Source organism: Mauremys mutica, chromosome 3 (assembly GCF_020497125.1).
Source record: "Mauremys mutica isolate MM-2020 ecotype Southern chromosome 3, ASM2049712v1, whole genome shotgun sequence".
In the NCBI taxonomy this organism is placed as follows: Eukaryota; Metazoa; Chordata; order Testudines; family Geoemydidae; genus Mauremys; species Mauremys mutica.
In genome coordinates this window covers 172915234-172930326 of record NC_059074.1, presented here as the reverse complement: position 1 = coordinate 172930326, position 15093 = coordinate 172915234, and the positions used below count along the sequence as shown (strand labels likewise).

At 44.6% G+C, this 15093-nt stretch overlaps 1 protein-coding gene across 7 annotated transcripts in view; it reads right to left on the bottom strand.

Moving 5' to 3' along the window:
- The window catches only part of PLEKHH2 (pleckstrin homology, MyTH4 and FERM domain containing H2), a 130402-nt gene that overhangs the window by 78224 nt on the left and 37085 nt on the right, over positions 1-15093 (bottom strand). For 6 of the 7 annotated variants that reach the window (XM_045010290.1, XM_045010291.1, XM_045010288.1 and 3 more), the window contains 4 exons: positions 7319-7381; positions 5015-5164; positions 4362-4445; positions 3445-3526 (listed from right to left, as the gene is read on the bottom strand). In XM_045010290.1, coding sequence (XP_044866225.1) covers positions 3445-3526; positions 4362-4445; positions 5015-5164; positions 7319-7381 — 379 coding nt within the window. Of the gene's footprint in view, positions 1-3444; positions 3527-4361; positions 4446-5014; positions 5165-7318; positions 7382-9503; positions 9586-15093 lie in introns of those variants that run through there. The other variant, XM_045010294.1, reaches the window with a different exon arrangement.

Genomic DNA, 15093 nt, shown 5'->3' with positions numbered 1-15093 from the left:
GGGCTTGGAGCTGGGGGTCAGGGCTGGGGGGGGAGGATGGGTTTGGGGGGGTGCCCACCTCAAGAGTGGCTGGGCTTGGAGCTGGGGACAGGGCTGGGTGGGGGAGGATGGGTTTGGGGGGGTGCCCATCTCAGTGGGGCTGGGCTTGGTGCTGGGGGGTTCAGGGCTGGGTGGGGAGGATGGGTTTGGGGGGGTGCCCACCTCAGAGTGGCTGGGCTTGGAGCTGGGGGACAGGGCTGGGTGGGGAGGATGGGTTTGGGGGGGTGCCCATCTCAGTGGGGCTGGGCTTGGAGCTGGGGGTCAGGGCTGGGCCTGGGGGGTAATGGGGTCGGGGGGTGCCTGACAACCACCTCCCTGAGACCCCCCCAATCCAACCCCCCTTCCCTGGCCCCTGACCGCCCCTCCCCCCACAGAACCTGTGCCCCCTCCCTGCCCCCTGAGTGTCCCCAGGACTCCCTGCTCCTTAGCCACACACACCCCCCCGCCCCGGCTGCTTACCCCCCGGCTCCACGCGCGCCTCGAGAAGCGGCCCTGCACAGCGCTGCAGCCGCATGGCTCCCGGAGGGGGCTGAGCTCTTCCCCGCTCAGAGCCGCGTAGTCAGGGGAGGAGCCGCTCGGCCCGGAGCTCCCAGCCCCGCCCCCTGACCACGCGGCTCTGAGCGGGGCGGAGCTTAGCCCCGCCCTCCCCAGCCAAGCTGCTGCTGCTGCGCTGTGTAGGACCCGGGCGGAGGAGGAGCGGCCCGTCCTCTGCAGCCAAGCGGGGCCGCGCTACCGGTAAGGGGCCATCCCTCTCCCCCAAGCGGAGCCGGTAGCGCGGCCCGGCCCGGCTGCTGGGGCGGGGCCGCTCCTCGGCTCGCAGCGGCAGGATGAGCTGGGGCCCCAGCTCTAGGCACCAGCTTGTTTTGCTGGTGCCTAGAGCCGCCCTTGCCGGGCGGGGAGGGGGGAAGCTCCAGCCGTGGCGACGGTGGCGGCGGCGGGGGGTGCGCTCCAAGCAGGGGAGAAAACATTGGTGGGGCAGAGCCCCTGCTTGGGAATATTCCTGGGGCTAAAGCCCCAGAGCCCCATATAAGTCGGCGCCTATGTCCAGACCTGCTCTTTTCTGGTAATAAAGACAAAATACTATCAGACATTGAGATGTTAGAAGAGGTGCTGGAACAAATTGATCATTAAAAAAAAATTGCCAGGCCTGAATGGTATACATCTATGAGTACTGAAGGAGCTGAAGTATGATGTGGCTGAACTGCTAGCAAAAATGTGCACTCATTTAAAAAAAACTACTCTACTAGAAAACTGGAATATTTTAAAAAGCTCTATGGGTGATCTCGGAAAATACAGACCAGTAAGCCTTACATTATTTCCTGGTAAATGGGTTGAAACTATAATTAAAAATAGAATAAAACATCTGAAAGATCATGATCATTGATATGATAGGATCTAACCAGAATGGTTTCTGCAAAGAGAAATTGTGTCTCATTGATCTCTTAGAGCAGGGGCGGGGAACCTATGGCCCAGAGGTTGGATCCGGCCTGCTGCTTCATTTCATCTGGCCCGCAGTAAGTCTCCACACTGTGGGCCAGAAGCCCCAAGCCTCGGTGCCCCGCCCCCGCGGGGCTGGAGGTGTGAGCACCGGCTTGCCCTGCTGCAGGGGGAAGCTGGGGTTGCCAGGCTGTTAAAAGTTCGGTCGTCTCCATGCAGCTCCCGGAAGTGACTGGCATGTCCCTGCGGCCCCTAGGCGAGAGGCAATCAAGGAAGCTCTGCACGCTGCCCCCGCACCCAGCGCCAGCTCAGCAGCTCCCATTGGCCAGGAAGCACGGCCAATGGGAGCTGCGGGGGTGGCGCCTGTAGGTGTGGGCCACGCACACTGTGGAGAGCCCCCTAGCCCCTCTGCTTAGGGGCCAGACATGACGGCCGCTTCTGGGAGTAGTGTGGAGCCCTGGCAGGCAGGGAGCGTGCTTTAGCCCCGCTGTGCCGGTGACCGGGAGCCGCCTGAGGTAAGCACTGCCTGGCCAGAGTCTGCACCCTGAATCTTCTGCCCCAGGTCAGAACCCCCTCCTGCACGCAAACATCTTCCCAGAATCCGCACCCCGCATCCACTCCCGCACCCCAACCCCCTGCCCCAGCCCTGAGCTCCCTCCCACACCCAACTCCCTCCCAGAGCCTGGACCCGTCTCCCACACTCAACCCCCAGCCCTGAGCCCACTCCCGCACTTCAAACCCCTGAGCCCCATCCTGCACCCTGATTCGCTTATTTCTGGCCCCACCCTGGAGCCTAGGGGAAGCCCCAAGCCTCCGCGCCCCCACATGGGGCTGGAGCCACGAGCGCCAGCTCATCCCGCTGTGGGGGAAGCCTTGAGTCTCCATGACCCCCACCAGGGCTGTGTGGCCCGCGACTGATTTTTTTCTGTGGGTCAGTGGCCCCTGATAGAAAAAAGATTCCCCACCCCTGTCTTAGAGATCTGAGGATGTCAGAAAAGTAGTGGATAAAGGAGAACCATCTAACATAATGTATTTAGACTTTCTAAAGGCCTTTTACAATGTCCTTCACAAGACACTACTAAAGAAGCTAAGTAGTCAGTGGTTGAAAGGCAAAGTATTGTCATGGATCCAAAACTAGTTAAGAGACAGAAAATTAAGGGCTGGAATAAACAGTCAGTTTTCATCATGGCAAAAGGTTAACAACTGGGTGCCTCTAGGTTCCATGCTAGGTCATGAGTTATCTAATATATTAATTAATCATCTGTAAAGGGAGTTGAGTAGTAAACTAGCAACATTTGCACATGACAAAATTACTTAGGTTAGTCAAGTCCAGGGAGGACTGTGAGGAAGCTTGGTGAGACTTAAAGAAAGTAGGTGAACTGGCAACATGATGGCAAATAAAATTCAGTGTTGACAAATGCAAAGTAATGCACATTGGAGGAAAAAATTAAATACTCAGAGATCTTACAGGGTTCTTAGTTAATTGTATCAACTCAGGAAAGGGGCCTGGGTGTCACTGTAGACAATTCAATGTGTACAGCTGCAGTTAAAAAAAAGAAGCTGATCAGAACTCTGATCCTCAGCATGGCACAGACTGGTGGGCCAGTTCCACAATGATATCCACCTATCCTTTAATGTTTCAAAGTCTACAAATCATGCAATTAAACAAGTCAAAGGGAGGATATGAAACAATCCAACCCAATCAGATTATTTGCAAACTTATTTAAGTTAAGAAAATATTCATGCATTCAGAAACAAATGACTATTTATAAAGGTCCAAATACTTCTTGCCTTACTCATTCACATGTAATCCCAGTAAAGTCTAAAGTCAAAGGGTCCATGGGACAAATTCCCATTGAAATCAAAGTATTCCATGAGACTACTCAGATGCATAAAGTGAGCAGGATTTACTCTCAAGCATTACTATATAAAACTTAGAGCAAATTTCAAAGGACGTGTGCTATTTACCTTGCAGTTTAGACTGCATTGTTCTCATCTCTTCATTTTGGTTTTGGTTGATCAAGCGAAGGTTCTGATTTTCTACCTCTAACTGAAAGGATATAAATTTAAGCTCCTCCATTAGTGAAACAATTTTTCAAGTCATTACATTGTGAGGGAAGACACAATTTTCTTGCCATTTCCTTTTGAGCTAAATAAGAGCAGTAGCAGGGCTAATCTTAATTGAGGCCTAATATTATGGATTTGTTCATTCAGAATAGTATGTGTTTTCTATGATAAACATTCTTCCCACTTTTGTACTTTAAGTATATAGCTATTTAACTAGCTTTATGTGTATACAGAAATGTCAATATATAATAATTCACATATTAGGTACTACAATATTTCACTTTATGCTAGATTGGCTTTTTACTTTTAATGGCAATTCAAAATGCATTAAACATGAGGGTAGGAGCAAATGCTGGATGCCAAAAATGGCAGCCTGTGACCCCAGAGGGCCTTTTATTAGCCCAAGTGAGATACAAGGAGAGACAATGAGTCCCCCTTGTGTCCTCCAAACTAAGGAATAGCGAGTTCTATGCAGAGACAGTGCCACCCCAAAGCCACCCAGCACCTACATGCTCTGCTCACATGAGCACATTGTGCAACTGAAGGGGGAAGAGGAACGGGGAGGCACAGGACCTGTCCCTAAGAAGCCCAGGAGTAGTAATCCCCCATGCTAGCCTAATCGTATCCCCTTTTCTCTCATGCCTCTACTGAGACAGGGAATTTTGAGGGTTTTTTCCTTTTAGGCCTAATAAATACAGCACCACAGGAAAACAGTACACATTTTTCACTGAGATCTCTCTCCTTGTATGACACAGAAATTCTGGCCTGTTATACTGTGTGTTCACTGTACGGTAAATATCATAGGAGACATCTCATACCTCATGGAGCTTGACTGTCACCCATTCTTTTATTTTAGCTGCTTTTTCTTCTATGATTTTTGCCTCTTGTATTCTGATTTGCTTCTGAAATAGTAAAACAAAATATATTTTCCAATGTGTATACCATCCCATCTAAGGAGCATTTTATAATGCAAATTCTGTAGATTACTTCTGGCTATTTTTCATCTCAGCCTCTTTGCCACTAGCATACAAGAGTTGGTAAATTCTTTGAACGAATCCTTCATGGGATTTTTCACATGGGCTGCTGTCCTACTAGATAAAGTGAAAATCTGTCTCAAAGGGAGACCTGGAGGAGGAGGAAGAAGAAAAATGTCTCTACATCCTACTTACCAATCAAATGTTCTTACAAAGGAAACCTCATCTCAATTTGAGAATCATTCCTCTGACCCACCACAACTGAAAAAAAAATCTTCCAGTAGACAACTCCATCTGAGCCCCACCTCCTGCAGGAAAAGTCAGTTGAGTTTGCTCCTCAGTCCAGACTCATAATTTAACATCTGATGTATTTATCAATATTCAGATAATGAGAAAGAGTTTTAAATTTATCTCTCTTATACCATTCTTTACTTTTTTATACACACAATTAGGAATCTATGAATAACATGCCCTCTGGTCACCGAATTATTCCTAACCTGTTCTTCAAGTTGTTGCTCCAAGTTTTGTATAATGTCATCTTTCTCCTGTACCAGAGTTTCCAGATCTTGACACCTCTTATACAACCTGGTCTCCGATTCGCTAGTCTGAACATTAGCTGCTTTTAATTTCTCTTCCATAATCTGCACCTGTTCAGCAGATGAAATACAACACCCTAAGTAAACTTTAATCATTTAATCATAAAAGTCATAATAAAATTTACCATACATTGAAGGCTCGACCCAGTGCTGCAAAGTGCTAAAATAGATCAGAGATGACAGCATTTTGTAGATCATACTTTATCTTTAGCCAATAGTACTGCAAGGGCACTGCTAACACTTAGAGGTTTTGTTAACATCAGTTCTAACTTCTGCTTCCATAACAAATAAAACTACTAGATATAGTAAAAGGGGACAAATATGATGACTATCTTGGGAACACTTACCTCCCTCATCTGACTGTTATGAGGCTTAATAAATAAAGGTCTGTGAAGTCTTTTGAAAGTCTTGCTTACACACAGCACACATGAAAATAATTAGTATTATTTTATTAAAATTATGACTCTTATAAAGAGCTTGCTCATAGTCAATGAATGCATTCTGATCCAAGTCACCAAGATCCTGAATGAGAAAACACTCAGGACATGTTTAAATCCATTCCAAATCAAGACAGCACTAACCATGCACTTAGAGTTACATATAAACAGAGATGTTTTCTTGAACTGAGGCCAGAGACCATGGCCAGGATTTTTGTCTAATTCAGGGTTATTGCTTAAACGGTTCTTTTAGGCGTAGAGACTGTCTTCCTCTGTGTCTGAAAACACCTGGCACAATGTGGCCACATTTTTGATTGAGGCCTTTGGGTGCTTCTGTGTCATAAAATATTAATGCTAAATTCACGCAAATATCAACATGGGAAAGAAATAATTGTGGTATATATAGCCTTTTAAGGCTTGACTACAGAGCATAGTACATGACCTATCTTTGCTCCACAGAAAACATTCCTGAGTCAGATGTTTAGTGTTTATACTAATTTATAAACAAAGAGAAACAATTTACAAACCCAACTGCAGAACATGCCCACTTTCAGCAGATCACTGTGTTCAGCCTTGAAATGCTCTTCCCACTGCTCATATAAACATAATTCAAATTCTAGCATGTGAGAGAAGAGCTGAACTTGGGCAACAGACACTTTTCACCAAAGAAAATAAAACCATAAATCCTTTCAGCACTGTTAAAGAGAAAAGACAGCACTCACTATCGATGAATCACTAATATATATGTACAGACAGACTAGCAAAGGCCAGGAAACAGTGATTCATGTTGCTCCCAATTAACAATTCCTGTGTGCTTTTAAACTGATTTTTTTTATCAGTAAAGCAAATTGGGAGATTCATTAGTGGAGTATAACAAATTGAAGCTGAGAACATACAGCTTCTGTGTAAACCAAGGGCTTGGTCTTGCAATGCAATGGAATACCCTCAACTCCCACTAAGTTCAATGGAAGTTGATGGTCTCGGCAAAGCTCACAGGAAGTGGCCTCACCTTGTAGCTCAGACTCCTACTATTTTGTTTGAGGAGATCTATGCGTGTATTTGAATTACTGCAACAATGAATGCATGCATTCCATATGACGTGATTTTTTTATGCTTTTACACTTTATATTACCAATGATTTCATTTAATTTTTGATGCACATTCTGATATGGCATTGTTTGGGTATCCATCAGGGACACTGGTTTTAGTCACTAAAACATCTTCATTTTGGGACAGCAAAGACAACCTAAATTTAGTATGTGTGGACTACTTAATCCCATGGACAACCAAAACTTTAAAAGAGGGCTCAACATTGGAGAATTCTCCTATTTAGTGATGGTACTTTTACTTGAGAATATGGCTCTAAGGCACAAATATGTTAATTTTATATTTTTATGGCTTTGCTACTGTCAGGACTGTTTTCTCTACCTTTTGTTAGTTTTACATTTGCATCACTTATCAAAAGCTAGAAAAAGATACAGAAGAAAAATACTGTACAAACAAAAAGATTAAAGACATGCACTTAATATTTGTTTTGGTAGATTTGACTATATGTTAAGATAGACCCATAACTGGGTGGCAAACCAAGATGTTACAACATCTATTAGGAAACATCCACAGTGGGACATTTTAAAAGATATTATCCACTCCTTCTCAATACTAGTTAAGGAATATAGTAATATTTCTGAGTCACCTTTGCTAACATTGCTCTAATACACCATCCAACAATAGCTATCAGACATACTGTACTTCTTCAATTTAAATGTACCTGCTGAAAAGCTCTCTCTGCTTGACGATCTGCATCAATAACTTGTCTTTCAAGTTGTTGCATCTGTATATACATATAAAACAGCATGTCATAAAATGAGCACTCCTTTTATAAGCTGCCACCAAAAGCTCCATAATGTAAGATAATTTCATATCCTATTTAGAATAACAAAACTAATATGACCTAAAAAAATAAAACAAGTAAAAGTTAGGACCAGTTGCATTTGAGACTGAGGAAATAATCAATACATGAGGATGATATCAAAATATTATTGAGGTTCTACTAAAGTAGGGAAATTCAGTAAAAATTATCTTTATAATAGACCTTTGTGGCTAACTTCTGTACCATAATGGCTCTTCCCTGCTACCATGTAGTAGAAATGGTTTTGATAGTTACCCTTAGACCCTTCGCTCTTTTCTGTTCTTGAGGCCCAACCCTGCAAAGTGCTAAGCTCTCTTAGCTCCTATTGACATTAATAAGAGTTGAAGGTACTTTGTACAGTGCAGAATCAGGTCCCTAGTTCCTAGTAAAGTTGAAAACTCAGTCCTCAGGAAGGACTGTACTGGATGCAACATTCAAGCATCCGTGCAACATTCAAACACCATCTGACCGAGAGAGCAAAATGGACACCAGAAAAATCTGTGACCTACTACAAGACAGTACTCAGGTACTGCAAAGAAAAGTCTACTAATAACTGTGCTGAAATATTATTTTTGCTAGAATCCTTCTAGCATTGTTTTCCTGATATAGGAATTTTTTTTCTGAGAACCAATTTATAAAAACAGGCTAGAGAGTACCTGGGAAGACAAATACTTTTCAGCATGGTTTCAGGAGCTTGCTTCTGCAGAAATATTAAACTATTATTCCACACTGGTTGTCACTCGGACAGATGTGAGTCACATGTGGACATGGACTAAAGGTCACGCATTGATCACATAGACCACTGTTCCTATATCATAGGTCACGGTCAAATATTTATGAGGATAATACCCAACCTCAGAATTATGACTGGAAAAGACTCGTATACAAGCGCTAAATATTTGAAGAAGGATTTATCCATCCTACAGACAATGTTACTGTGTCTTGCTTGTACTCTACTTCTCTCATTTTCCAGATTCTTGGCTTTTTCAGATGTCAATCCATACTACAACTAACAGTTTTGTGTAGTTTCAATACTTCACCCAGACAAGAACACACAGTTGTCATTTGCTGTCAATCAAAAGGCAGGGAAATGAGAGAAGAGAAAGTTTGTACTAAACTAAGAAAAGCTGTCATTAACCTCTTAATATCTCTCCACTTTAATAATATGGAAACTTAAACTTCACACAATAGCATGTAATTTGAATCAAGGATTATAAACATAGTACAGTGCAAATAACCATAACTGTGCTCCTCCATAGGCTCTTTTGAAAGAACAGGATTAAGAAAATGGTAGTTCTATTCATGCACTAAATTTTTAGACAGAAGTGAGGAGTTAAATACCCATTTGGAACAAATTGTGTTCCTTTTTGTCTGTGTAATTAAAACCAAAACCCTGTTTGTCATTAATCTTGAGTTTTTTATCACTGGGTTTTAAGTTTTATAATTTTGTATCCTAAAATTACTTTTCAGAGTTGTGGTTTTAGATTGTCTATTGAAGTATGAGATTAGGTTACAAAGCTTGCTTTAATAGGGCTGTTTAACATTTGCTATTTTAGTAAATTTGTAGCGAGGATTAAATTGTATGTTTGAGTATATTGATAGCAAATATCATGCACTACACTAACCTTACAGTGATGACACACATTACATTGCATAGTAATGAACATGGAATAAACATCTAATTAACATTCTATGGCAGTATGATAGAAAAAATCTTTTAAGTATTCATAATGTGGCTTTATTGTAGATGAATGGCAAACTGTCCAGAGTTTTCAACAACCCAAATAACTTGTAAACATAGGTGGAATGCCAGTGTCAGTGTTTTGTGAACCACTAATAGATATACCATAAGTAGAGGTTCTAATTTGAGCTTTAAACCAATTTTTACCAGAAAGAACCAGCCAAAAAGACTGACACACATACCTACTAATTTATATATGGAAATAAAACTTGGAAGTTTTGCTTGCCAGTCCCAATCACGCATCTCTACTGTCCTTCATTACAAGGGAAATACCTCATTAAATGACATTCACGCCACACAAACCTGGCATGATCTCCAGGGCTTGCTCCAGGCAGCAGCGAAGGAAGCAGGTGCTTGGGGCGGCCAATGGAAAGGGGCAGGAGGGAGGGAGCGAAGGACCTGCCGCCGAAGAATGAAGCGGCACGATTGAGCTCCCGCCGAAGTGCCGCTGATCAGCTTTATTTTATTTTATTTTATTTCGCTTCGCCGCTTAGGGCGGTAAAAGAGCTGGAGCCGGCCCTGATGATCTCACTTTATCCTTTTGTAAATTATTCCTATCACAAATGCAAATTCATGTGATGTCACAAGAAATGTTTGTGATCAAACTAATCCCACATCATTTTGAGCTTCCTGTTTTATTATTTTTGTATCCCTGCTTGAGTTTGTGTCCTACATTTGGAAGTTGGCAGGAACATATCAAATCAACATAACAGATCTTCTACGTCCTCTTCCTTCATTGGATAGCTACAGCTGGGGAAGAAGGAGCCAACATTTCGCAACAAGTTGAGCTGTCTGATCACTTAGCCAGCCTTTGGCTTACCACCATTTCTGTCTAGGAAGCTGACAGACCAGAACAAACACATTGCATATAGTCTAAGCTGCAAACCCCCTAAGTCATACTGAGCTTTTCAGGTTCAAATTTATTTCCTGAAGAAACTCCCACTCAACGTCTCAGAAAATAAAAGGCCTCAAGCCCTGAAAACAAAACACAGCCTCCTTAGCCAATGTCTAATAATGGTACCATTATGCAAACAGCTAGACAATAGCACTGCTCTTCTGCACAGCACTTTGAGTTTTGTACAATACCATGAAATACAGGAATTATTCCCACACCTCCATGCTGTTTCCAAGCATCTGTAACACTATGCAGTGCTGGCTAGAGGACTATAAATACCTAGACAGAAGTTAGTGACATGAATAACATTACTTGAATAAAAGCTTTAGGTGTTGTTAAACTAAAAACAACAACCTGAGGGAAATGACCTGACAAACAAATTTACTGAGCAAAATAGCACTGAAAGGGTTAAGAATGTAATACTGTGTTTAATATTTGCTTTTTGTAGAGCTGACTGAAGAAAATATGTTAAGTAGTTTTGCATGAGCTCAAAATATGGATAAGTCAGCCAGCTTTCTGGCAGCAACTACACTTTGTTCTTGTAATTTGGGAACTTTCTGAAGACTCCCAAACGTATGTTTGGCTGCTCCTGTGAAATAATATAACAATATATTCTGTACTTTCTGAATAATATACCATAGTGACCAAACTTTAGTAGTTGCTCTATTATATGGAACTGGCTAATGTTTCAATAGTTAAGGGCCAGATACCATTTCCTCAACAAATCCTGATTTTTTTTCCTTCGGGGTTTATTGATTTAGGTTTATTTTAGAGTATCTATCCCAAACTTCAAGCATTCATATAACAATTGCAATAATAGTAATATAATAGGTACAATACAAATGTAAAAATTCAAAGTTCACACAAATAATCTGCTCCAAGCCACAATTCTGCTTGTCCAAAAAGTAAGAGAGATCCTCACCCGTGCTCTGGACCCTTTACACTGGGTAAAGGGGCCAGAGCCACAAAAAGAGGCACAACCTCTAGATACAGTTGGGATAAAATTCCCCTGGTGCAAGAACTGAGAAGGCACCTCCTCACATGCTCAGGCATAAGGGGTGCATTGGGGGGTGAGGTTGCACCATGTAGCACTATAGAGATTCTGAGCAGCATTGCTGTCCACAGGTAAACGGGGACAAGCTGTTATAATTTAGACAACGCCTTAGAACAGCCCACAATCAGAAGGATGCCAGGGTGGCTTAACACTACTTTTGCCCCTCATCCTCTGGGCTGTGAGTTTGGAACTGTGCCTCTTAGAGGCACAAAGACTCTGACCCAGTATACTAATGATACAATCTCCAACCTCCCTAGAGTCCTCAACTAACTACCTCCCAAAAGGAGGAATGCTGCAGTATACCTTAAAGGTTACTAAATCAGGTTTGTTGGACCAAAGAGGGGAGCAAATTCCACAGGCATGAACCCCTCTTGGAAAAAACCCTGCCATCAACCCTTCTCTTTTAAGCCAGAAGATCATTTGCTTAAGCATCTATGCTGATTAATGTGGCCGCAAACTATTTAGCTCAAAAACAGAAAATCAGGAAGCTAAACAGAAACCAGTGCAGACTCCAGAACACCAGTAGACTGTGCTCTCTGCATGAAGCAACACTTATGGAGACACAATCTGCTCCAATTTAGCTTACGGATGGATGGCCTGAAGATGTAGCCCCACACAGAACAACATACAATGCTCTCATCTCAAGGTGACAAAGACATAGGCCTGGTCCACACTAGGCGTTTAAATCGGTTTTAGGAGCCTAAAACCGATTTAACGCCACAACCGTCCACACTAGGAGGCACCTTATATCGATTTTAATGGCTCTTTAAATCGGTTTCTGTACTCCTGCCCGACGAGAGGAGTAGCGCTAATATCGGTATTAACATATCGGAATAGGGTTAGTGTGGCCGCAATCGACGGTATTGGCCTCCGGGAGCTATCCCACAGTGCACCACTGACCGCTCTGGACAGCATTCTCAACTCGGATGCACTGCCCAGGTAGACAGGAAAAGCCCCGCGAACTTTTGAAATTCATTTCCTGCTTCGACAGCGTGGAGAGCTCATCATCACAGGTGACCACGCACAGCTCATCAGCACAGTTAACAATGCTGTCTCCTGAGAATCGAAAAAGAGCACCAGCATGGACCGCTCGGGAGGTAATGGATCTGATCGCTATATGGGGAGAGGATTCAGTGCTAACAGAACTGCGTTCCAAAAGACGAAATGAAAAAGTATTTGAAAGAATTTCTAAGGCTATGACGGCTAAAGGCCACAGCAGGGACTCCGTGCAGTGCAGAGTGAAAGTTAAGGAGCTCAGACAAGCCTACCAGAAAACCAAAGAAGCAAACGGAAGGTCCGGGGCAGGTCGAAAAACATGCCGCTTCTATGATGAGCTGCATGGAATTTTAGGGGGCTGCGCCACAAGTACCCCACCCCTGACCGTGGATTCCGAGGTGGGGGTTGTAATCTCTGCCATGTCTGAGGATTATGCAGACGGGGAAGATGAAGAGGAAGAAGAGGAAGACCTCGCAGAGAGCACACAGCACTCCGTGAACCCCAGCAGCCAGGAGCTTTTTATCACCCTGACGGAATTACCCTGCTCCCAGCCCTCACAAGCAACTATTCCAGAGAATGACGCCCTGGAAGGGAGCTCTGGTGAGTGTACCTTTGCAAATAGCAAACAGTGTTTTTTAAGCAAGCCTTTTTTAATGATTGATTTGCCCAGAGGACTTGGGATGCATTCGCAGACAGTATAGTTACTTAGAAAAGTTTGTTAACATGTCCGGGGATTGAGAGGAAATCCTCCAGGGACATCTCGATGAAGCGCTCCTGTAGGTACTCCAGAAGCCTTTGCAGAAGGTTTCTGGGCAAGGCATCCTTGTTCCGCCCACCATGGTAGGACACTTTACCATGCCATGCATGTAGCAAGTAATCAGGTATCATTGCGTGGCAAAGCATCGCAGCGTATGGTCCCGGTGACTGCTGGCATTCAAGAAGCATCCGCTCTTTATCTTGTTCTGTTATCCTCAGCAAAGTGATATCGTTCAGGATAACCTGGTTAAAAATCAGGAATTTAAGTAAGGGGGGTGGCCATTTTTCTACTGGGTTCGTGGAATGCAGCAGCTTAAAAAAAACACTTTCCTGCACGTAGCAAAGCGGGGGGAGGGGAGGAGTGAAATGCCGATGATCTTTTCTGTTTGGTCACCGGCGAGGCGATCTTCCCCAAGCTACCGGACAAGCAGTGGGTGGGGGGAGGGGGAAGGTTGTTGATTAGCAGGGAGCTAGCGTGGTATTAGCCATGCGTTGGGGGGGGAGGGGTAAATCACTGAGACAGTGGCTTACCATGGCCGCATGCAAGCTGAATCCTGATGCCTGGACCTGTGTCTGAGATCTGTAACCCCAGAGATGCAAGCAGTCACTATTAAGATGAAAAATGCGACCTTGTAGGGAAATCACATGTGCTATGTAAGGTGAATAGTGCTTTTCACTGTGAAAGAGTATAACCATTGTTCTGTAAAATGTATCTTTCTAAATATTTATCTCCCACATGCAGCTGTAAATTTTTCAAGCGTCCCTCCTCCATCCCAAAGGCTAGCACAGATAAGGCGGAGGAAAAAGAAGACGCGAGATGAGATGTTCTCGGATATTATGGAAGTTACACGCAATGAAAGAGCTCATCTGAATGAGTGGAAGGACGTGGTTTCAAATTACAGGAAAGAGGCCAGTGAACGTGAGGACAGGAGGGATGAATGTGAGGACAGGAGGGACAACCGAGATGAGAGGTGGCGGCAGGAAGACCGGCAGGAAAATCAGCGGTGGCGGCAGGAAGATCAGCGGTGGCGGGATGCAACTCTGGGGCTGCTGCGTGATCAAACTGACATGCTCCGGCGTCTTGTGGAGCTTCAGGAACGGCAGCAGGATCACAGAGTGCCGCTGCAGCCCCTGTATAACCACCCTCCCCCCTCACCATGTTCCTTAGCCTCCTCACCCAGACGTGTAAGAAAGCGTGGGGGGAGGCTCCGTGCACCCGCCCACTCCACCCCCGTGGACAGCCCAACCAGAAGGATGCCGTTACTCTGAATTATTTTTTAATGGCCTTCTCCATCCCTCCTTTCCTCCTCCCAAAGCACACCCTTACTTCTCTCCCTCTTTTTATAATGAATCAATAAAGAATTCATGCTTTTTAAATGAGAGTGACTTTATTTGCATAAGTAAGCTGTACTCGAAGGGGGAGGGGGAGTTGCTTACAGGGACTGAGTCAATCAAGGGGGTTGGGTGTTCATCAACAAACACAGCAGTCACACTGTACCCTGGCCATTGATGAAGCTCGTTTTCAAAGCTTCTCTGATGCGCACCGCTTCCTGGTGTGCTCTTCTAATCTCCCTGGTGTCTGGCTGCGCGTAATCAGCGGCCAGGTGATTTGCCTCAGCCTCCCACCCCGCCATAAAGGTCTCCCCCTTACTCTCACAGAGATTGTGGAGAATACAGCAAGCAGCAATAACATAGGGGACATTGGTTTGGCTGAGGTCTGAGCGAGTCAGTAATGTGCGCCAGCGCGCCTTTAAACGGCCAAATGCACATTCCACCACCATTCTGCACTTGCTCAGCCTGTAATTGAACAGATCCTGACCACTGTCCAGGCTGCCTGTGTATGGCTTCATGAGCCATGGCATCAAGGGGTAGGCTGGGTCCCCCAGGATAACGACAGGCATTTCAACATCCCCAACTGTTATTTTCTGGTCTGGGAAGTAAGTCCCTTGCTGCAGCCGTTTAAACAGAGTAGTGCTTCTGAATACGCGAGCGTCATGAACCCTCCCTGGCCATCCCGCGTGGATGTTTGTGAAACGTCCCTTGTGATCCACCAGTGCTTGCAGCACCATTGAAAAGTACCCCTTCCGGTTTACGTACTGGGTGCCCTGGTGCTGCGGTGCCAAGATAGGGATATGGGTTCCATCTATCGCCCCCCCCACAGTTAGGGAATCCCATTGCAGCAAAGCCATCCA